The sequence below is a fragment of the Antedon mediterranea genome, chromosome 10 (genome assembly GCF_964355755.1).
Source record: "Antedon mediterranea chromosome 10, ecAntMedi1.1, whole genome shotgun sequence".
NCBI lineage: Eukaryota > Metazoa > Echinodermata > Crinoidea > Comatulida > Antedonidae > Antedon > Antedon mediterranea.
The window spans coordinates 24703263-24727620 of record NC_092679.1 but is presented as its reverse complement, the minus strand read 5'-3'; the positions used below and the strand labels follow the sequence as shown (position 1 = coordinate 24727620).

The window sequence follows — 24358 nt, the reverse complement described above, 5'->3', positions numbered from 1 at the left end:
AGTCAACCAGATAATCGAATGCACTATAAATTGGTGTCATGAGGTGTGACATGAACGTGTCTTTCTCTAGACCGTATTCGTGAGCTCACGTATTATACAATGTGCCAAAAATATTTATCTTTTTGCTAATATTAATTTGAAATATGGTCTAGAACCTAGACTACATATTGATATGTACATACATAGTTGCTACTATCATATGATAATAACTTGACTAAACCTCTTGCGGTTGCCCAAGAATTCATCATATAAATTAATAGATAAAAAAAGCTACTATTTTACAATGGTTTTTTAGTGTCTTGTAACAATGTCATTGTATTAAGGTTACAGATGAGAAGATCAATAATTTAATATTCTGATTAAACTACTACAATTTATTCCACTAACATGTTGTACGATTAGAAGAGGGTAAACACACCGTACCCTAGAAACATAAAAGGTAATTTTCAACGAAAAATGAGGATTATACAGTAGTAAATCCCCTCAGGATTGATGCATGCATTTATTAATCAAAATAAGTTGAATGAAACAAGAAACTAAAATTAATTTCAGATTGTGAAGCTGAAGTGAGAATAATTAAGGAAATTTTTCAAAATCTGAATAAAATATATGAATACCTTTTTATCCTGTCTGTGTTTTCGTTTGTATTTAGAATTTGAATCCATTCGAGTTTTCTTTGTTGTGATAGGCTTTCTAGCAACCCCTAAATAAACAAATGAAAAACTCAATTTTACTGTGAAAACAACCATCCAAGTATTCAAATGAACATAAATTATGATGCAAAATATGCACGCCATGTGACCCACAATCGTCCAATCAAATGAAAGGAATTTATTTAGGTGTTATATAATACGCACTATTGAACGGTCGTATTTTAAAAGAAAAAGGTTTAAAGCTGTGATGTAGTGTATTCTCCTCGATTTTTAATATAGTACATGGTCAATATCTGGAATTTAAAATTTCTCAAAATGTATTGTCTATTTACATTCTAATCTTATAACATTTTTATGTTCATCTTTAAAAATATGTTTACTCCTGGTTTGTTTTGTGTTTTTGTTTGTTTTATGAGATGAATAGAGAGAAATTATGTTATTTTACCATAAGCAACTTGAAAATCTTCATCATCATCACTAAGGTGATTAAGTAAAGTAGATACTGTTTCTGATGACTTTCTAAGTAGTCTTTGTTTCAAGGGAATGGTCAATTCATCACAGCTTATCTGAAACAACATCATTATATAAGAATTAATTACAAAAACAATAAATAATTGTCACTAATAATAATAGGTAATTCATGGTAAAGGTATTTTATGTGCAAATGATACCCCAGTGTCAAAGTCTGTGTTGCCATAAAAAGCAGGCACAATAATTGTAAAACATTGCTTGAAAGTTCTCAGATAACATTAGTAACAAACATACAAAGGCTGGACAAAGATATAAATGTATGATTGTAACAGCAGTTTATTGTTGTTGTATTTCAAACACATTTCTTTTTCTTTAACTTTTATTTTACTTACTTTGGATGCACCTTCATTCAAAATGTATGACACGGATTCAAAAGTATAGCTTTCAAATAAATTATTATTATTTGTACCCAGGTCACATGGAGGTCAATATTTATTCCATGCAAATTTACATAAAACCATAAAGTGAAGTTCATTTACCATGTTGATAGGCAAAATTGTAAAAAACAAACATTAAGCTCTGTCTACACTATCAAACTTTATGTGACAAAAAAATGCGATGTGCCCATATATGGACATGATGATGTCATATCGCCACTATATTTGGGCACATCACACCCTTTGTTTGTCAAACTAGTTTGATAGTTTAGACAGAGCTTTACAGTATCCAGTCACAAATGGCAAAATAATTTTAAAATTACAATACTGTACTAGCTCAACAAACAAGGATTTTGGTTTTATAGATATTAAGCTTTCCAGACTGAAGCGACAGGAAAATCAGTGACTGTAAATGTGGTCCATGCATTATCCTAGTTTGCTTTCAATTAAAACTACAAGATAATTCATCACTATGACAAAAATATACCTCAAGCCCTATTTGGCAAAACAACAAATAATGCCTTGTTGCCTATTTTATAGACAGCAAGTCACTATTGTCTGCTAGTACTGCTCAATCAACCGCAGACACATCCTGCGCCTCTCTCACCCTGCTCACTGCTGCCATGTTATATTTTTTACCCATGGTAGTTTTTGGAGAAAATTAGGGAGCAATATTTTTGTATAATTTGTACTTTGTCAATTATTATTTATGATTTAATAATTTTGCTATTGTATATTGTTGGAAATCAATGCTTTAACACTGAAGAGTCACGAATTATAAAAACAGAATACATAAAATCAAACACAAAACTAATCCCTAAAAGGTGAATTAAAATAAAGTGATATTCTGAAAATTAATCAATTTATAGCTGTGAAAATGGGGACATTCATTATTCTGTATTGTGCAATGGTTAATAGACGACTCTAAATTTATCATCATTCTCATTTCTGACTGCAACAGTGTGTGCACTGTATAGTAACTTCAATTTGAGTATCTGTGAAGCATTCCTCTAAGAACGGTTGAATCTTACTAAAGATACAACGCAAGCAAGTTGACCATGCACAAAAAAACGTCATAAGGTACCAGTCGACATAGTGGACGCAAATTGAAAAGTCCCTCTTATAGGTATGTGGCTGACGAACTACTTGATAGGGTAAGATCCTATTGATAGTCCCTCTTATAGGTATGTGGCCGACGAACTACTTGATAGGGTAAGATCCTATTGATAGTCCCTCTTATAGGTATGTGGCTGACGAACTACTTGATAGGGTAAGATCCTATTGATAGTCCCTCTTATAGGTATGTGGCTGACGAACTACTTGATAGGGTAAGATCCTATTGATAGTCCCTCTTATAGGTATGTGGCTGACGAACTACTTGATAGGGTAAGATCCTATTGATAGTCCCTCTTATAGGTATGTGGCTGACGAACTACTTGATAGGGTAAGATCCTATTGATAGTGTGAGAAATGAAATAATACAAATGTACACTGACTAATAGCAAGTGTAATTTGACAAGCTCAAAATACCTTATCCTCTTCACTGTCACTGGATATGACTACATATTTGGACTTCTTTGCTTGTTTGGTTGGTGTCTTAAATGTGGGAGTTGATAACACATTCCTCTTGTTTTTTAATTTTGGCTGAATTTCATCTTCACTATCATTAGATATGATTGCTTGTTTGGTTGGTGTTTTAAATGTGGAAGTTGACAACACATTCTTCTTTTTTAATTTTGGCTGAATTTCATCTTCACTATCATTACAGTCATGTAAACTGTTTATATGCGTCTTAGAATCTACAAGAAAAAAAGTATAGTAAACATTTATTTCATTCTTCAGTTCAACCAATGCACTCCAACAACAGGATGCCGAGCTCCGGAGATCAAAGGGTTCATCTGTGACTGCAACATGATCAGTCCACACGAAAGTGTCTCCTTATTACAGAGGTGGAGATCAAAGGGTTCATCTGTGACTGCAACATGATCAGTTCCACTCTTAACAGAGGTGTACAAAAGGAGGGTTTCTACTGTATAAGAAATATCATTATTTTTTTATTTTAATTATTGTAATTAAATTAATTAATTCATCTCAGATTAACAATGTATATAGAATGGCAATACCTTGCATTTTGGGAGTGTCCAACTGAAACCTGTCTGCAAGAATCTTTCTCTTTTTCTGCCCAGCAGGTAATGGATCACTCTTTCTTTTAATTCCTTTTGTTTCAGTTTCTTTTACTTGATTTTTCTTATCATCTAGAGATGACGTCGATATTTCAAAACACTTGTTTGTGTTGAAAACAGTGCTTCTAAGAATTGTTGTATTGTCCTCGGATAATCTTCCTTTTTGTACCATATTGGGCGATGCATTCTGTGCGGGGTGTGTTTTTATTGATAGCTCATCAAGTGACAATGACTGTCTTACTTCTGTTGCATCACTTACATTAGGTTGGCCAAAGTGAAGTGCAGAGTGATTAGGAGCAGAAGAATTTGACGGAATGAATGTAGTTGCTGGTTCTTTGATATGTCTTCTGGATAACAAAGATCTCCCTAACTTAATATTGAATTTGTTTGGTGAAGGTGGAATTATTTCATCATCATCCTCTATATTTTCATCATCATCATCATTTAAGAAGTCATTTAGATCAAATCGTAGATCAAATTCTTGTTTATTTCCTGAACGTTCAACTTCTTTAAGTCCAAAGTGATCTTTATTTACCAAATCTACATTACTACAATTTGGAATAAATCCCTGAGATGTTGGAGGTGATCTCCCAATAATTCTCACACCATCTTTAATGGTTGTCTTAGATGAGATACAGTCTTTGATGTTGTGATGCTCTTGCCTGTTTGTGCTACACATTACATCTTCAAGTGAGATAACATCAATATTTGAGCCTTCTGTTGTCTTGTTAATACATAATTTGTGATCATTTGCAATGTATGGAGATATTTTCCTAACTTCAATTGATTTTTCACTTGCTTCATTCTCAACATCTGACAAATCAAAATCCCATTCTGAATCAAGATCCACAACTTCAATCGCTTCACTTTCATTCTCCATCACAGCTTCTTTAACATCACAAACTACGTTTGTATGATTTATCTGTATAGTGTCAATTCCTTCTGAAACTTTTATTTTCTCTGATATCTGTTCAGATTTCTTACTTAAATCACCAAATGTAACTAAAGACTTATTGAAAGAATCCAAGTTGTAATTAATAGTACTTTTTGATATTTGAATACTTTGCTCAAGATCATCAATATCATCAAGAAAATCAAGACTTGAAATATTTGGCGCTTTAGGAGGAATGGTCACCCTGTCTAAAACTGCTGGCAATCTTTCCCCACAAATTACTTGGGTCTTTGGAAATACAACAGATATTTCACATTCCTCATCAGGCATGTTAGCATCTAAAGCTCCCTTAAATGATTGATTTATCTGCATACATTCTGATTCCTCAGTGACCTGCTCTGAATAGAAAGAAGATTTTACAAGTTCTTTATTTTCTTCCACGTTATTTAAACCATTGTCAAAATCTACTTTTGAAAGTACACCTTTACACTGAAAATCATCATTATCATCATCAGAATGCACAGGTGATAAATGTTTGGTTTTCTTTTTTCGTTTACCACAAATGCCATTGTTTGCCTGTCTTGGTGAATCTTCTAATTCTGACATCTTTTTCTGTATTAATAACAATGACAAAAACAATACCAATAATAATAATAGTAAATTCTATATAGCACATAAAATCAAGCTCTCAATGCGCCGCACATTATTACCCCGGCTATTTGTTGGATCATAAACATATGGAAACAAACTCCTATAATAATGCAGCTAGTAATCAGAGCAAAGATAAGATAATGCCATACCTGAGTTGAAATTGCCATTTCTTCATTTAAATCTTTATTTCCTTCATAAACTGCTATTCTACCATCTTCTTTCAAATATTTGCATTGAAAATCAACTTCATCAGAATACACAGGTGGATACACAGGTGACAAAATCTCAGGTTTTGATTTTTGTTTACCAGAAACACCTTCTTGATTCTCAAAATTCCTGTCACAATTGTCTTTTAAAGCAACAAGTTTCTCAGTGCTATTTGTCTTATTTGTACCGTCACCAGATATCCAATGTGATTTACTCTTTGGAACATGATTGTCCGCCTTATCTTCCTCCCGATTATCCTTTTCTCCCGATGAACATCTGCCGTCCAATTGTTTGTTGATACAGAATCTCTGAATCCCTCTCTTATTTCTAATGATGTCATCTTTATTTAGGAATGTAGCCATTTCCATCCCATAGACATCTTCTCCGTCAGCAAACCCTTGCACTTCTAAAAACTCTTCCATTTCAACAAAATGTCTACAACGTTTTGAATGGTCAACTAATTTAGTTGGCTGAAATTTAGTCTGCCAAATTGACCACTCTGATAATGAGAACTCACCAGCTACACATTTTGGTTTCTAAAGTAAAAATAAATAGTATAAACTGTATACTTAGTTGATATTAGCTTTTAAGTAGACAATAAAACTAAATAGTAGGGTACAGTACATTCCAATAAGCTAGATATTTTACCTTTTGAGATGATGTTCTGTCACCTATGGTCAGGAACCTCCCGCCAGCGGGAATGGTCTTCACAAGGTTTTTTTTATGATCATCTAGTTTGTAATGAAGATTCCAATACGCAAGTTCCTCTACATTTAGGAATGAATCATCTTTTCTGCCTAAATGTATAAAGTAAAGTATACCATCTATTCAAATAAACGCCCCATTTTGAATAAACGCCCCAATAAAACATCATTTGGAATAAATTTTCCTCTTAAATAAACTCCCTGGGGCCACATGCACTTTTACACAAAATTGTCACAATAAAAACAGTTTGTTGAATGAAACCGTTAAAAACTTGATTGAATAGAACAAAATTACAAACGTCATGAATTATGATATTAACCAATCGAATGACAATAACCTTACCTGGGAAATTGTTATTTTTTATTTTAGATTGGCGTGAGGCTGAGCTTGATGCTTTATCTGTTTTACTCTTGAAGGCTGTTGCTACTGTAAGGTACATCTTATGCACACTAGGATTCAAGCCCTTTGGTACCATGCGCCGGCTGTTCCTGTAAAGATCAAGTTTTTTGCTACTGTTCTGCAGTGCTTTATGGATTCCTTTCTTATTTGACAAACTCTGATTGTAAACTTGCTCTTCTTTACCCTCTGTAACTAACATTACGATACGGCCTTTTCTTTTTCGACCTGTTCTCCCCATGCGCTGCACTAGGCGTATCGGACTCTTGTAAGCATCGTAACAAACAATTAAATCAACATCCCCAATATCCAAACCTTCTTCTCCAACGCAAGTAGAAACAATAGTATTGTATCCACCTGTCCTAAACTCTTTCACAACCTAAACAAAATCATTAGATTTCAATTTAAATATTCAACCAAAACAATTTTAATTAATAACTAACTTTATTCTAGTAATGTCAGATGAAAAACTTTAAACGCATCATATAGGAAAATAATATCATGTGCAGTAAAAAGTAGGATCTTGAAAAGGTAATTTGGACAGCTTGGTTGCAAACATATTCATTATTAGAATTCTTAGTGTCAGGAAAACAATTTAATAATCAATAAATTTGATTTGAATTTATAATAAATGTAAGAAATGAGATTTGTTAAAAAATGGCCGATAAAATGGTTTTATTAATACATGCTTACCCGAAGTTGTTCTTTCTGGGTAAATCCTTTAGTTGATTTACCAGCGGATGATTGGCCGACAAATGACATGCATTTAATTGTTGGTTTATGTCGATTTAACATATCTGTTATTTCATGTACACTGTCACGATACTGAGTAAAGATCATCACACGCGTGCTCATTTGTGCATTTGAAGTGTTCTCCGTCTCTATATAGAACAAAAAGCATTACATTTATTCCAAAAACATTCTACCCAGTACCGTTTTGTTCGTATGATCATTCGGAAAAACACCTCACAACAAGATTCCAAAAACTGCCTTTAATCTTAAGTTTTGTGAATTTAAATCACATTTTAAATATAAATAATTTAAAATAACGATACAAACATTTGTAGCACTTACCATTTTTGAAGTTATCAAAATGCAAATGTACAACTTCTTCCAGTTTCTTCAGTTTTGGATGACTATAAACAAACGGCTTCCTAGCAACTGAACTTGAGCAGTTTAATGACCTGTTAACCGATTTCGCAGAATATAGTTATACAATACAATTTCTTTCAGTATTCATTTATTCATGTCAGTAAAATACAGTAGATGGTTTGAAATTGTTTTCGTTTGTTCAAAGTTAAAAATTCACATAAAAATATAAAAATGACTTTAAAAAAGGTTAAAATTTGATAACACATCGTTTAAAATAGAGTACAAGCTAGATTGGTGTGTGTAAGGGTATAGCATAAAATGATCAACGATCTTACCTATCAGCAGCATTAGTCTCTTTTTCTACGCTAAATTTCATTTCCAAATCACGCATCAAGGTTTGGAAGTTATGACTGCGCATAAGTTCTGTCTTAGCTCTTGATAGTCCTTTGGATCCATCAACCATGCTTGTGAGGAAGCACTGAAGTGAATGCATACCGTGTTGAAGTAACAACTCATAGCCGTGGTACAGACTAATGAGAATAGCAAAGTTACCTTCTGCTACACCTTGCTCAGCTCTCTGTAACAATTCAATATTTCTACCTTTATCAATTTTTTTAAAGATGTAATGTCCCCAAAAACATGAAAAATTTGACTTTAAAAAGGCCATTTTAATATTCTGTAAACAACAAATTATTATTTTACTTGTCCGACAGCGTATTTCTTGCTTTAAATTAAATATTTTTCAGGTAAATCATTTTTTTCCCGATCCAGTTTTGGTTAAAGTGAATAACTATTATGTGACATTAAAATGGCATATTCCAAAACAAATTTGAAAAAAAATGTTTAGAAAACAATATATCTTTAAACAAACCTGCATGTTTTGAGGAGGGTCTTGTCTGAATGCATCACGACACATCAGTACTTGGTACTTAGTCAATGTTTTAACATTCTTTGTGTATAGACACCTGACATTATTGAGCCTGTTAACATAATAGCTAATAATCTGCAATAGAAAAATAAAATGTCATATTTATTTAGTACATCTGCCTTGTTTCATAATTACTTAACAAGAAACAGGTCACACTAAAGTACTGTCCACAATTAATAGATATTTTTTAAAGTTAAGTAATCACATTTTGTTTTTTTTTTCTTTTTTTCTTGTACTAATGTTTGTTAGGGTTAAAGAACCAGACTCAATGACTATACCATATTATTATCTATCTTATTTTAAATTATATAATGTATTTTTATTGTTTTGCCAATTTGATAGTGCTAGCATTCATGGCAATCCCCAGGGTGTTGCACATGTTGTTGTTTGTACCTGAAATTGAATGAAATAAAAAAAAAAACACACAAAAAAAAGGTGGTCTATTACACCAAATACAAACCTGTATGTACTTATCTTGAACAGCCTGTAATTCATCTCCCAATGGTACTACATACTTGTCTATTGTCCTGCTGTGTACATATTTCTGAATATCTATTGCTTCTTCAGATCTTATTTCAATATGTGATATCTGTAGATTGCTTATTACCTGCTGTACAGCCTACAGTATACATAATAAAAGTGAAATTTTTTTTGTTAAAGATATGTTGTCCCCGTGAAAAAATATTTTTACATTTTTTTTTTAATATGCCATTTTAATGCCACATAATAGTTATTAAATTTGACCAAAAACTGGATCGAGAAAAAAAAAATCATTGCAATCAATAACACTTTGGTACAAACAAACGGTACTAGATGTAACTATAACAAAATGTATTTGAAGGAGTTAAACATGGTATAACGTACCTTAAGATCAGTGCCTGGAGTTGCACTTAAAGCCAGGACTCTAAAGTTTATTGTGTACTTGGAAAGCTCCCTCACTACCTGCCAAGAAAACAATAATCAATTGAATGCTTTACACATATCAACAATACAAATAGGGCAAAGTCTGTCTTTTATGTGAGGTATACATACTTGACAGTAAGAATGATTTCCCAGGGCCTTATGAGCTTCATCTACAACCAAACATTTAACAAGATGAGCAGGGCAAGCTTTACGGCTTAAATCATTCATGAGTACTTGAGGTGTGAGGAAGAATATCCTTCTTGACTGCCAAACTTGCTTTCTCTCTGGTGGATGCATGCTCCCTGTATATACATAAAACATGTTGACACTTTTAGTACTGTATTATTATTATTATCTCTTTTTTTCCTTATTTCCATTCAAAATACACAAACATACATAATAAACATAGAACAAAGAGGAAAAAATTATTATTATATAACAAAAATAAAAAGAATATTAGTTAAAAAAAGGAATGACTTATCCCTAATGATAATGTGGAATTGGTCATAGCAAATTGGACTGTGAAATCAAATCAGTTACTAATCAATGGGAAGTGACAAGAGTTATGATTCCTGGTTTAACAAACAAATATGGTACTATGTTAAAAGGAAGAGTTTACAATCCAGATCTGTTTTATACCTGTCATTTCTGCAGTGTGATTTTGTGGTATTCCCATTATATTATAACAAGCTTCAATTTGCTGAGCTACCAGTGGTTTTGTTGGTGCCATGAAAACAATCTTCCCAGATGGATACCATCGATAGAAATTATACATAACAACCGCTGCAATGAAAGTTTTACCCAAACCAGTTGGTAATGTTACCAATGTATTCTTGAAAAGAGACTGTTCAACAATGTTAAACTGGTAGTCACGAACAGGCAGGTTTGTTGGATAGATCCAAATGTGTCCAGATGATGTATCAAACCCTGGTAGATCTTCCAATGGGGTGCCTTGTGTTTGTTTAGAAGAGTCACTGTTGTCCCATTTTTGGCACGCTGCCAGTAACGTTTCATCATCAAGGTCATTAATATTTTCAGCGTCATCAAAGCATTCACTTGATGTTTTAGAATTTGAGGAATGGCCAGACGGATTTGAGGAATGGCCAGACGGATTTGAGGAATGGCCAGACGGATTTGAGGAATGGCCAGACGGACAGACAGACGGATTTGTTCCCCAGCTCTGAAATAAGGTTGACTGAACTTTCTTCATTTTCTAAATTTCATCATTTTAAAATCTATTAATAATAAAATAATAAAAAACACATTTACGTTTCACAATTGTTATTATTAAAGATATTTTTTCCAATTTTTTTGAGGCCCTACTTACTAACAATAATGATACGAGGATCGACCAAATGTACATTATTGTTGACATCCCTACTACTAGGCTAGGGGCCTACTGTAGCAGGCCTAGGATAGTACCTACTCTAGGCCTAGATCTAGCTAGTACGGGGAAAGGGGAAATAAACTTTGTTTTGATTCTTCTAGTCTAGGCCTTGGCCTAGCTAATAGTAATTAGGCATGGGGTACGCCTACTAGCTAGGCTTATTTAGCTAGCTATAGGCCCTATCCTTCCTAGTTCTAGCCTACTACTATCTATTCTAGGCCTGTAGTAGCCTGGCCTAGGCTCTAGTCTAGCTAGCTAGCCTACTACTAGATAGAGGGGATCGATCCGTTCTAGCTACTATTATATTTTATCATTATATAGGCTTAGACTAAGCCCGGATTAAAGCTTATTTAATTTAGAGCTAAATTAGTTAATAAAATACCTTCTATTTTGAAGCTAGCCTAGCCTAGGCCCTAGGCCTACTTTAAAATCAAAATTCGCGCAACACAATGTTAGCCATTTGACCTCTTCATGTGTACAAAACGACCTTTTATACATAAATTGCACCCTCTACGGCAACAAAAGTTCCACCTTTTTTAGTCTCTTCTTCCAGACGTGCTTTAGGGTTACACAGAAAAAAAAGATGTTATTTTGTGCCCCTGCCTCGACAGCTCTAAGGCCCTGCCACAGTCTTTTGGGGTCGTTTCCACCACATCACCAGATGCATTGATGTTGCTGCCTCATGATGTGTGGTGGAAAGGGGGACGTAGCTATAATTCTGTGAACCCCAAACACAGTAGCTCACATAGCTTCAACTCTATTCCACCAGAGCGGCGTGGGACTCGAACCCACGACATTAATCGTTTTGCACGAGGCTCAGTTGGCTGAGCTAACCGGTCTACTTGTTCATAAAAAGGTTAATACAAGCTTTGTTTTCTCAAGATAACGTAGATGAATATGCATATTCATGAAGTAACAATGAATTACGTAATATGATGCGCGTATAAATAGACTATTGTCAGCTGTTCAGTCATCATGTAGGCCTACTTTGTGGAATAACGGGTAATGCTCTAATTTAAGTGCTCTCTCAGCTCTAGCTTGGGTTCGAATCTCTACGGAGTTTTTTTTTATGGAAAATAAATATTTTTTTTTTATTGTAAGAGATATATTTAGAGGGTTAATCTAGGAAATAGGTAAGCTATCTTTGCGATTCCTACAGTCACACACATTTAAAAAAAATAGAGCTGCTAGGTCCTCATAAGATAAGATTTCTAAAGCGTACATAATATCCACAAAGACGCATGATTATGATGATGATTATATTTTCGTTGTCTGCCACACGTTCTCACTCTCATATAAATTGAAAACTAATGTCGTCAATATTATTTTCGGTCGAATTCAGTCGATAATTATTAATAAAAAACACTTATGAGGAATACAATATATTACTATTATCATTACTGTTATTATAAGTGCGTGTTCAATTATTAGACAAATATGGTCTCCGTGACATTGTTTACTCTTAATAAAGTTATCTAGAAATATCGATTTAATATTCTTCAGTTATACGGTGGTATTGTGACTGATATCCTAATTGGTATCTAGCAAATATCGTCATGCATTATGAATCATTACATTTCACTTTGTTCTTCGCATGATGTTGTTTATTTTTGTCTTATGTCTATGCCTTTTGGAAATAACTAATCTTCACCAAGCAATGGCTGGTAAGTTTTTGTTTTATATTTATTTATATAGAGAAAAGCTTCTCTGAAATATTTGATAAAATAATATTCCTATAAAACTATGACTCCAAATAACAAAAGGCAAGCCATGATTCAACGTTTCGATCTTTATTTGATCATCAGGAATGAACAATAATTCCAGAGGAAAACAATTATAACTATTCAACAATATGTAAATGAGATAAACAATTATCCATACAGGGTGTTACAAAGAAATCAAAGTTAATATTTTAATGCACATGTTTTTATAGCCATTTGGTATTGGCGAAGTCTGTTCTAACGGAGAACCTGGTATAGCATCAAGTGAATGGAATTCAATTGATGCGACCGCCCCTGATAAGTATACAAAAGTTTCTCTGAAATATTTGATAAAATAATGTTTCAATGCACATGTTTTTATAGAATCTTGCACCGAGCCACTTGGTATTGAAGATAAGTCTGTTTTAACGGAGAACCTGGCAGCATCAAGTGAATGGAATTCATTTCATGGATCCCAACGTGCAAGACTCAACACTCTAGCAGACTCGAGTGGGACAGGGGCTTGGTCAGCTTTATATAATGATCAAAACCAATGGATCCAAGTCGATTTGATTTCTGTGAAAACAATCACAGGTGTCATTACTCAAGGTAGAAACCGTTTCAATCAATGGGTTACCGCTTATGAAGTATTTTACAGTGTAGATAACAACATGTTTGATGCAGTAACTAATTCGTATGGTCAAGTTACGGTAAGTTAACCTATTAATTCGTACGCTCATTGAGTTTTCTGGAAAATCGCGAAAATATCTAGTAAACATACTTTGTAATTAAATCGTAAAAAATATAAATGTTGATTTTTTTAATTGTTTCTTTTGCTTAGCTGGACTCATTGTGTAGATTTTGCGATGCACCTGTGACGTCACAGTAATTTATGGCGACGGCTGTACGGCGAAAGCGTGCGGCGATATTCTTAATCTCGCGAATGTTCTGAAATCATAATTATGTACATCCCTATACGTTGTAAAAATATGGTCCTCGGTCAAGTTGTCCTTTAAATTTATTCTCTAGAGATTATGATTTATTCAACAGTTGCCATAGTTCAACTCTACGCAAATGCTCCGATTAAATGTTGTCCTCCTAAAAATTAATTGTTTAAACATTTGTGTTGATCGACAAAAATTATTATTTATATATATTATTATTATTATTATTATTATATTATTACCTGAAAACAAAAATGCAATTTAAAGTACAAAATACTTAAATTGTCTATCATTTATCAGACAATGGTTTTAAGTGTTCTCTTTATAGAATGCTCCTATATATTATATTATATTATATATTATTTTATTACAAGAAACTCATTTTGATAAAAAAATCAATTCATATATTTGATGCAGATTGGAAAGGTAGATCGTACCATAGTTATGGAACGACCAATAGTAGAGGAGTATCCATTTTATTTAAGAAAGGTTTAGATGTAAAAGAAATCATTCATAAATAAGTATTCTGACGAAGATGGAAGAATTATTATACTTGGTATATTACTTAAGAATAAATGTATATGCACCAAATAACTATAAAGAGAGAGCAATTTTTTTCAAGAAGCTTGACAAGAAAATTGATAATCCTTGCAATTTTACAGATGAGTATATAATAATGGTGGGGGGGGGGGGGGGAGGGGGAGGTGACATGAATTGTGTTTTACAACATAATGCTGACCAAAGAAACAGCCTGTATCTAAGCTATGACAAATCTCCTGCAATTGTAAAAAAATGTATTAATAAATCAAAGCTCTGTGATATTTGGAGAATATGTCATGAAACAAAAACCCAATTTACTTGGCGACGTAAAAATACATATAGAAGGTTAGATTACTGGCTGATATCTAGTGTATTATACAAACATGGTGATGTTATTGACACCGATATCAGACCTTCTGTTCTTTCAGACCATCAAGCTATTTCATTGAAAATTATAAATAGTCATGAATAAAAAGGACCTGGAACTTGGAAATTCAACAATAGTTTTTTGGAGAATAAAGCACAAATTACGGCTCGAGTAGAATGGATTGAAAAGTTCTTTTTAGGTTTAGAAAAAAACAAGGCTAAGAAAAAACATATTACGTCAGTTCTTAAACCTAATGGGAAAATTACTACAAACACCAAAGAAATTCTTAACGAGCAAGTTAGGTTTTTCAAAGAATTGTATAAAGAAACCCCTTCGAAACAGGAAAATATTAATAGTTATTTTGGTAGGCCTAATACTAAAATCAATACACTGTCTTTTGAAGAAAAGCAAAAATGTGAAGGTATGTTAATACATTATAAATGTAAAATGGCTCTTTTGAACATGAAGTTAAATGAAAGTCTTGGTACAGATGGGCTAACAGACGAATTTTATCGCACATTCTGGGATTCCTTAGGCAATTTATTGTGTGATTCTGTTAACTTCAGTTTCTTGAATAAAAAACTGACATCTTCGCAACGTAAAGGTATTATTTCATTACTGTATAAAAAAGGTGAAAGAGAGAAGCTTTATAATTGGAGACCTATTACTCTTTTGAATATTGATTATAAGATTATTGCACAAGTGTTAGCCAATAGTTTACATTCGGTCATTAGCTCCATAATTAATAATGATCAAAAGAGATATATCAAAGGCAGGTTCTCTGGTGAAAGCATAAGATAGATTAATAGAAGATTTACTTAATTATAGTGACGTACATAAACAAGAAGGTGCTTTGATTTTTATAGATTTTGAAAAAGCCTTTGATTCTGTAGGCAGATATTTTATGTTTAAAACTACAGAAAAATTTGGTTTTGGTATTCAATTTATACAATGGGTTAAACGATACTGAAAGTTACATTGTAAATAATGGATGGATGTCAGAAGGTGTTTTAATGAATAGAGGAATCCGTCAAGGTTGTCCACTCTCAGCGCTTTTATTTATTTTAGTAGTCGAAGTTATGGTAACCAATATAAGAAATAATCATTTGTGTAAAGGTATCAAATTGCCGTCAGATACTGTGATTTTTGCAAAGAATGAAAAAGCCATACAATGTTATTTTAACGAAATAGATTGTTTTTGTGAAATTTCAGGTCTGATGCTAAATAAATCCAAGAAAAGGGGAATGTGGATTTGTTGCGATAAAGAGAAAATTAGTAACTCTTGCAACATTACCTTTAATCAAGAACCTATTAAGTTTCTAGGTAATTACATTGGTTATGATAAGGATATAAATTTGTAATACAAAAAATTGGTATGAGAAAATTGAAAATCTAAAAAAGATCCTTAAAACTTGGGAAAAAAGAAAAATATCATTCTTTGGGAAAATCACGGTAATTAAAACACTAGCGTTATCAAAACTTATTTATAATGCAAGTGTCACGCAGACTTGCCAAAATCTATTATTCCTGAAATAAACAAGATTTTATACAACTTTTTATAGAGTGGTAATAAAGAAAAAATAAAAAGAAATACTCTGATACAAAACATTGAAATGGTGGAGTTAAAATGATTGACTTTAACTCTATGATTGAATCTTTAAAGTTTAGGTTGGGTAAAACGTTTGCTAAGCCCGGATCCAGGAAAGTGGAAATGTATTCCATTATACAATTTATATCCAATAAGATTATATATTAAGTATGACGGAAGCAAACTTTGAGAAGCATAATGCACTCAAATGTGTGAATACATTCTATATAAATATGCTTAAAGCCTGCATACGGTTTAATAATATTTATGCTAAAAAACCTCAATGTTGAAATAATAACTCAGAGGTTATGGGAGAATATATGTCATGCATAACAAAAAAATCACTATTCTGTAAATCTTGGGTTAATTCAGGTATAACAAGGCCATATAGATGGCTGCAGTCGCGTGCTTAGTGTTTACCGACTGACCGACCAACCTACCAACTGACCGAAATTACTGAACATGTTTAAAAATGTTGAAATGTTTAAAAACAGTTATATTTTTTAAATTTACACGTGCGTAGCCTGTCACTTTTGACGTGCTCGTATAACGTAATTTCGAGTTGAAAAGTAAGTCAAGAAAACAGAAATCGGGCAAAAAGAGTGCGCAACAACATTTAACGCGCAGTGCGCGCGCAAAAATCGGCGCACTCATGGCAATTTTGTAAACGCTTAAAATTGCCTGAAACGTACTCTTATTTCGTCGAAAATAAATTTTGAAAATTTTAAGCGCCCGTACGCATGCGTTACATGCGCTACGCACGTAATTGTATTGCCATATGATGATTTATGCCCTGAAATTTATGAGTACCAAATTTTATTTAATTGTGATTCATGGTTGTGAAGATATGATTACAAACGTGATTTCGTTAAATCGTGCGTAGACCGCGTAATTTTTTATTGCGCACCGTGAAAACATAACCACATCGATTCCTGGCCATAAGGAATATACTGTGAAAAATTGACTTAGCTAGATTAAACTGATATCAAGATAAGGTCAGAAAGCGATAAAACGCATAGTGATACCGGACCGACAGACCGACAGACCGACCGACCGACATAGTAAACTATAGAGTCGCTTCCACGCGACTAAAAACAGTAGGAGATATTATGGGTAAGTCTAGATTTAAGCATATTAATGAAATAACTCCACTGTTGAAACGAAGGGAAATGCATTTTTAATATACAGTATATGGTACTAATTGACGCTATTCCGAGAAGCTGGAAAGTTATAGTGGTTGAGAAACCCTATTGTTTTATACATAAAGAGGTTGATACAATAGAGAAAAATGTTAATGTTACTTCAAATTAAATTATACAACTGCCAAACAAATCTATTCCACTTTTACCGATGTAGCATATAAAGCGTGCATACCAAAAGCACAAGATAAATGGGGAAACCAACTTCAAAATTGTTTTATAGACTGGAATCTATGTTGGAAAAACAAAGTTAAGAGTATGTTGCACATAAAAAGAGTGGCTTTCTTTAATTTTAAGTTGCTACATAAAATATTACCAACTAAGTGTAAGCTAAAATTATGGAATTTGTCCAACTGTAATTATTGTGAATACTGTAATGAGGAGATTGAAAATGAAAAGCATGTTATTTACATGCAAAGAAGTAAAACATTGCTGGGTAAAATATTGCGCTATGCTGAAAACATGTTTTGCATTTACTCAGGAAGTTACATGGGAGAAAATTGTACTTGGAAAATATGATGTCAAAATTAATGAAATATTTTCCATTTTAACTTTCTGTGTTTATAAAAGTAAAGTCAGTCATAGACTTAGACTTGTTAAAAAATGTCCATGGTTAATGTTTACTGCTGAGTTAGAAGATATAACCAATTGTGAGTTTTTAATAAATAAAGAAAAGGCAAAAAAAAATGTGGTCAGATATGGACCGTAACAATTTAGCAAGGTATAAAATTAACGTTTATAAAATTGATATTTAGGTAAAGTAAAATATAACTATTTTTTGATTGCCTGAAAGAGATAAAAAGAGTTATAAAATAAAGAATCCTGTTAAATTATACGTACATTGTTAAGGATTGAAAAACGTGTAAAGAGTGTATAACATAGAGGAAAATATTTTTTGTCTTCTTCTTTCCTTACTATTATATATAAAACGCAATGGTAGGAGTAAGATATCAGATGTACTGAAAGTTATTTAATGTCAGTTATATTGTATTGTATCATTACATTACTCAATGCATTGTAAACGAACATTTTATTGATTAAGAAATAAAAGTGGGTCGATCCTACATAACACAAAAAAAAGGTGTTCTCTTTATATACTGTCCTTTAACACTTTGACTGCCAAACACGAAGATCTTCGTTTTTGGAAACACAACGCTTGACTGCCAAACACGAAGATCTTCGTTTTTCGCTTTTTTTTACGAAATCCGGTAGATAGGTTAATTATTGGTATATACTATAAATATGGACACTATATTCGGTCTGGACCGTGAATATTTTACTTTTTGAAAGTAACTAATCTGGTTACGAACGATTGTCAAAATGGTACCTGTCGAAATAACATACACCGCGCATCACAGTAGCGCGTACAGCGATAGTTTGGCGCATTGTGTATCGGTCGCGCGCTAGCTATGTCAACGAAGCATTACAAAGGTTTATGTGGATTGGCATGTTTGTTTGTTATCTGAATAAAAAATAATGGATGACTTTTCAATATGAGTCTTTAATTTTATTATTGTATGTATACCCTAATTGTTTTGGTGTTTCACTGTAAGTGGCCGAGTTTAACGCAACAAACTTGTTTAGAAATGGTATGAACATTATCATCAGTTTACTAGCTAGGCTAGTACGTAGTACTAGGCTAGCCTAGGCCTAGCCTAGTCGTAAAACGGCTCCGGACCAAATTTAGGCCTGGTGTCTTTACTATGTGGATTTTGGCGAAACATTGATGTAAGATTTATGATTTATAAAATGTAATACATATTTCGATAGTGATAACTTGTTTTTATAGGCCTATCGGTGCCGTGTAAGTAACTTTTTCGTTGTTTGGTGATCTCACCGGGCGATATTTTCATCATTGTGATGTCTTGCACAAAATCGCGAATATCTCGACTTTCTTGCGCGAAACTACGAAAAACTAAAAAAGTGGGTTACTTTCATTTTACTATTACGATTTACATATTGCGATTTGAAAATCGTTCTTGGTACCATTGTAAAGCTAAAATCTTTATGATTATTTTAGTCTAAATTACATGTAAATCAGATCACATACATAGTTTCAATCAGCTTTAATAAAAACATCGAATTGCGCTAAAAACGCTGGCGGTGGCAGTTTCTAACTGAAAAAACCTCTGGCAGTCAAAGTGTTAAATTAGTTTACTAAAAGGATGTTTTATTGTAAGATATTGATCAACATCAAAATGACAAGAACAACCATGATTCTGATAATAATCTTTTTTTCCTATATAGGAATTTCCCGGGAACTTTGATCAAGACACTTTAGTTACAAACATGTTTACAAGTGCTGTATACGCCCGGATTGTTCGTATTCATCCAACTAATTGGCACTCTCATATTAGCTTACGATTTGAAATTCTTGGATGTGCGGCCGCCGCCGATGGTAAGTTCTATAATAACGATAGTTCAATCAACTCAAGCCACAATAAAAACAATAGACTTAGACTACTTAAACAATATTGCAACAAATCCACAGACACAAGGCCATAATATCAGATATATCATATAATCTATATATAAATTTAATGTAAGGGAAAAATCGGTAAATCGCGCGTTACTTCTAGAATTAATTTACTCGATGGTATATAAAGTTGGTTCGTACGTTCGGCACTAATTTGAACCACCTAATGTAACCCTATTTACTAATTAAGTTGAGTTAGATAATTATTTATTGACGATTAAAAAGAATTGAGGTTCAACGATTTAAGTCAAGTGATTTTCCCAAATATGGTAGTGATATATGACATCATCATGTCCATGGGCACATCACGTTTTTTTTCCCATAAAGTTTGATAGTGTAGACAGGGCTTAAGAGTGTTCCCAATATAATTGCGTGTGTTCATCAAAAAATATCTCTACTAACCAGATATTACATAAAGCAGTATGTTTATGTTTTACAGTAATGGTCCATGCGGCATATTTCAAATCATCTCGCACCGAAAGTTCTCTGAGTAATACAGAACTTACAAGACACTCCCTGGTCTGTGCTTTACAATGTATACGAATAGTTGAATGTAAAGCGTTTAAGAACGTAAATGAAGGATGCATCCATTTTACATTTGATGATGACGCATTTGATGATGACGACGATGGTTACCAATGTAATAGGCCTACATCTGGTTGTATGCAAGAAGGTGATTGGCTAATAGTGTCCAATGACAAAGCGAAATGGTAGGATCGTTTATGTGATTAATTTGTAGAAACTATTACGTAAAACCATGAAGTAATAATTACTCAATGGTAAAAAACATACTAGTCTTTTCCAGACGAAGTTTTGACTTATTATTAGTAAAAGATAAATATTTTGGCACATGTGGTGTTTCATACGTATACTACTTGAGCTTGTATTTTCAGACAAAAATGGGAAAAAAAATAAATAAAAAAGAAAATATACAGACTTGGGGAAAGTATAAAACATACCTGTATATTAATGCTGTTGGTAGAGATGGAATCGGTGTCTTGTTGTCTTTGTATTACTCATGCTTGAAAACATATCATTGGATTCTTGTATTGTTTTGATTGAATTGAATGGATTTTTATCTTCAATTCAACAAAATATTTATTTTCTTCCTTCTAGAAAGGAAGTAGGCAGATGCCCGAGAAGTTTGAAATATTGTATTGGACCAGTCTAGATTTAGACAGCGGAGAACATCTTGTGCTGGTGCGGGACTGAAATCGATACTCGAAAAGAGTATGGATTAAGGACATTTTTCCTTTAGTCCTCATCCCACTATTGTAATAATTATTATTTATAAAAAAATGGTTGTGGATATTTAGTCGCGTGGACGCAACTCTATAGTTCACTATGTCGGTCGGTCGGTCTGTCTGTCGGTCCGGTATCACTATGCGTGATGCGACTTATGGCTGTTGGCCTTGTTAGACTACAGTGGTACTTCTTTAAACCAGGAATTTATCATATGTGATTTATGAAAATTATGCATTCCAGAGCGTGACCATGTCGTGGCACTATTCTAATGATCCTCTCTCTGGGTTCAGGTCTTTGCAGTAGGACTAAGTAAAGTCGACAACAATTAAGCTAATTGAAATTGCTATTAATAACCTAAAATCAGGTAGCTAGCTAGTATGATTATTTTATTCTATACATGATTAAGTGCAATTTATGGGGACTTAGCAGCTCTATTTTTTAAATGTTTGTGACGGTAGGAGTTGCAGGGAATGTTTACTCAACAGGACCAAAAACATTTTTTTACTATTTTGATTTTCTAACGTAAAGCTAATGAACGTCACCCCTGATTGGAACTCAGGAATAACTGCAGTTCAGACTTCATATAAAAATGAAGATTTTTTTCTTAACTAATAGTAATACTAATATATTTTCTCTAAAACATATTTATTTTATTTCAAGTAATATAGATTATATAAATTATTTAGGATAATTTATTTAAGATAATATCCAAATATGTCAATATAGGACCTAATTATAGAAATTACAAAGAACATTGAATCATTTATAAGTTTAAATTTACGTTTAAATAAAGAGAACAGTTATGTGATTTTTTAAGAGATAAAGGCAGTAAATTCCAGAGTTTAGGTCCAGTGTATAGAAATGTGTTCAATTTTAAGACTGGTTCGAGTAAGCTTATAATAAAAAATTAGTTTGCATTTTGAGCATAAATTAAACAACGAAATCAAAGAATCAAAAGTGTCTAATTGATGTACCACTCAAGCGCTCTCCGCCCTGTCTATGTAACAGCGCCCATTCTTTTGAAACACGCCTTGCGCGTTCTAAATCTGTGCACAAAAGTAAATCGCACAATACCTTCCTTAATAATACAACAAAAGCTATAGAAATATTGCATCGCTCCGCCCTAAAAAAAAGTATAAAGTCAGAACAATTTTGCCATTTGTACCATTTAATTAAGTCACATTGCAATAAATCTACAATTTAAGTATGTTACCAAAGATCGGTCCGTACACGTTCAATGGATTAGATGATTACATGGAGTTTTTCAAACGTAGAGGTCTGTACCCCACAGCGAAGAATTGTGGGTATTGCAACATTCCTATGTACACGTCAACCCGTAATCGTAAGTTATGTTTCTGTTTTGCATCTACAATAATAATGTTGTTTTTATTGCCTAAGAACGGAAACAAATGCACTAATTATACGTAAGGGCAAAACGTCCAATTATACGAGGACATTTTTAAGAGTTACGATTTAGAAATATAAAAGTCATACTTATACAATTTGTACCTTGTATTTTTAATTATTGAGAAATCAAATGCAAAATGATGTATGTTGTTGAATCCTCCTGTGTGCATTCGGGTTTTTTTTACCATTATATATTTTGAAATGTATATTGATAAGTAATTATATGGTTTTCTTCTGGGGCCCCAGACATATCATGTTATGGTGACTTTTTTTGGTTTTGTGGTCCCAGGACATTTTTGATATTAATGAAATACTAATAATGTTAAAGGTTCTGATGGATTGGTTTGGCGGTGTCATCGCTGTAGGCGAACGATTGCAATGCGAACTGGGACGTTCTTGTCTGGCCAAAAAATAGAAATGGATAACTGGTTGAATCTGGTTTACTACTGGGCCGCAGAAACACCTGTAAAACAGGTAAGTAATCAACAACATTTCCCAAATATAATGTACATTATATTATGCTGTGTCATTTATAGTATTTCATTTTTTCATTATACATTTATTCATCAACAGTTTAAGATAATTTTAAAGAAAATAAAAAACTGTTGATAGGGCCACATACTAGAAGGCGGAGCCTTTTCTCATGAGATGATCAATTCTATATTGTATTGTATGGATGTGCATAATGTCTTAGTATAAATATAAACCATATATCCACAATATACACACATTGAAATAAGAAAATTAATAACAACAAACATAATATAGGGACTGATGGTGTGTATGATGACACCGTATTGATTTATCTATTAAAAAATGTATTTGAATATTTATTTGTAGGCTATTGTCCACACTGGTCTGAAGCCTAAAGTGGTCATTCAACAATATCGGTTCCTCCGAGACCTTTGCTCTAGGAAGCTATTGGCAACACCAGCAGCATTACTTGGGGGCCCTGGTATCACTGTACAGACCGTTGAACGTTGCTTCAGCCAAGGTAAAAAGGTAAGGCTATCACGTTTTTTTTAGAAAGTGTTAAACGTAGATTTGGCAGAAAAAAAAAACTAAAACAAATTATGCAATAATTCACTGTGACATTCTTAGACGTCAACGTCTCCAGTTTTATTAAAGCTGATTATATTAACCAAAAATGTCTAAAACAATAACAATTATTATCTTGTAATAACAAAGCTACACAAATATTAGAGTTCTTGATTCCATCGCCATTTTGAAAACTAAAAGACATACCCTAAGTGTTGAAGATCAAATCGGAATTTTTTAAATGAATACTTAGCTGCTTTAATTTAAATGGTTTTGCTTTAATCCCATCATCATAATAATCATTATTATTTTTTAAACAGAATGGTTGTGGTCAACAGTGGATTTTTGGACTGGTAGATACGTCGACGAAGCCAGCACGTGGTTACCTACATTACGTGGAAGATCGTGAAGCAACAACACTTTTACCCATCATCGAGGACAAGACCCAGGACGGTACGGTCATTCACTCGGACAAATGGACCACCTACAGAAGGGACTCCACCCTTCATGGAATCGCCGACAACCGTCATTTTGTGAATCCAGTAGGTGAGGTCTACACCAAACAAATTGTAGAATCTTACTGGAACAAAGCTAAGAGCAAGTTTAAAGCTATGAAAGGGGTTAAGAGAGAATGGCTTAATGAGTATTTAGATGAGTTTATGTGGAGGGAGGAGTATGGAAAGGATCTGCTCCAATGTTTTGAAAATATTATTGATCACATCGCTGAAATTTATCCTCAGTAATCTCAAGATATTTTTAACATTAAAACTGATATGCAATATGTTTAAAATGTTTTTATTTAAATGTGCAGTTTTTATAGTAATTTGGGTAATAATACATGTTACCAGTAGAAGTTGAAATTATAAGAATTATTTTAATAATTCTTATAATTTAAAAATCTAAATTAAAAATAAACAATTCATTATAAAGTTATTCCGAGTTTGTGTTG

The 24358-nt window shown here is 33.0% G+C and overlaps 3 protein-coding genes across 4 annotated transcripts in view; 2 read left to right on the top strand and 1 right to left on the bottom strand.

Annotated features, from left to right (window-relative positions):
- Window positions 1-10542, bottom strand: part of LOC140061347 (Fanconi anemia group M protein-like) — a gene marked incomplete at its 5' end in the record, with an annotated part of 43275 nt that extends 32733 nt beyond the window's left edge. The window contains 15 exons of the mRNA XM_072107855.1: window positions 618-703; window positions 1099-1219; window positions 3092-3360; window positions 3685-5248; window positions 5437-6030; window positions 6143-6291; window positions 6542-6974; window positions 7289-7476; window positions 7670-7779; window positions 8023-8264; window positions 8559-8690; window positions 9076-9234; window positions 9480-9557; window positions 9648-9820; window positions 10158-10542. Coding sequence (XP_071963956.1) covers window positions 618-703; window positions 1099-1219; window positions 3092-3360; window positions 3685-5248; window positions 5437-6030; window positions 6143-6291; window positions 6542-6974; window positions 7289-7476; window positions 7670-7779; window positions 8023-8264; window positions 8559-8690; window positions 9076-9234; window positions 9480-9557; window positions 9648-9820; window positions 10158-10542 — 4683 coding nt within the window. The remainder of the gene's footprint in view (window positions 1-617; window positions 704-1098; window positions 1220-3091; window positions 3361-3684; window positions 5249-5436; window positions 6031-6142; window positions 6292-6541; window positions 6975-7288; window positions 7477-7669; window positions 7780-8022; window positions 8265-8558; window positions 8691-9075; window positions 9235-9479; window positions 9558-9647; window positions 9821-10157) is intronic.
- Window positions 10543-12487: 1945 nt separating this feature from the next.
- Window positions 12488-24354, top strand: LOC140060838 (retinoschisin-like). Of its 2 annotated transcripts, XM_072107192.1 has the most exons (7): window positions 12488-12569; window positions 12990-13315; window positions 19491-19641; window positions 20159-20429; window positions 20836-22845; window positions 23212-23373; window positions 23730-24354. In XM_072107192.1, coding segments are annotated over exons 1-5 (819 nt in total). In that variant the 5' UTR covers window positions 12488-12499; the 3' UTR covers window positions 20837-22845; window positions 23212-23373; window positions 23730-24354. The 2 variants fall into 2 exon arrangements, with proteins under 2 accessions (XP_071963293.1, XP_071963292.1); XM_072107191.1 differs by having other exon boundaries at window positions 20159-22845.
- LOC140061345 (uncharacterized) lies at window positions 22171-24152 on the top strand. Its single transcript, XM_072107854.1, has 4 exons — window positions 22171-22306; window positions 22700-22845; window positions 23212-23373; window positions 23730-24152. Exons 1-4 carry the CDS (start codon window positions 22171-22173, stop codon window positions 24150-24152), a joined length of 867 nt encoding a protein of 288 aa, XP_071963955.1.
- Window positions 24355-24358: the final 4 nt, after the last annotated feature.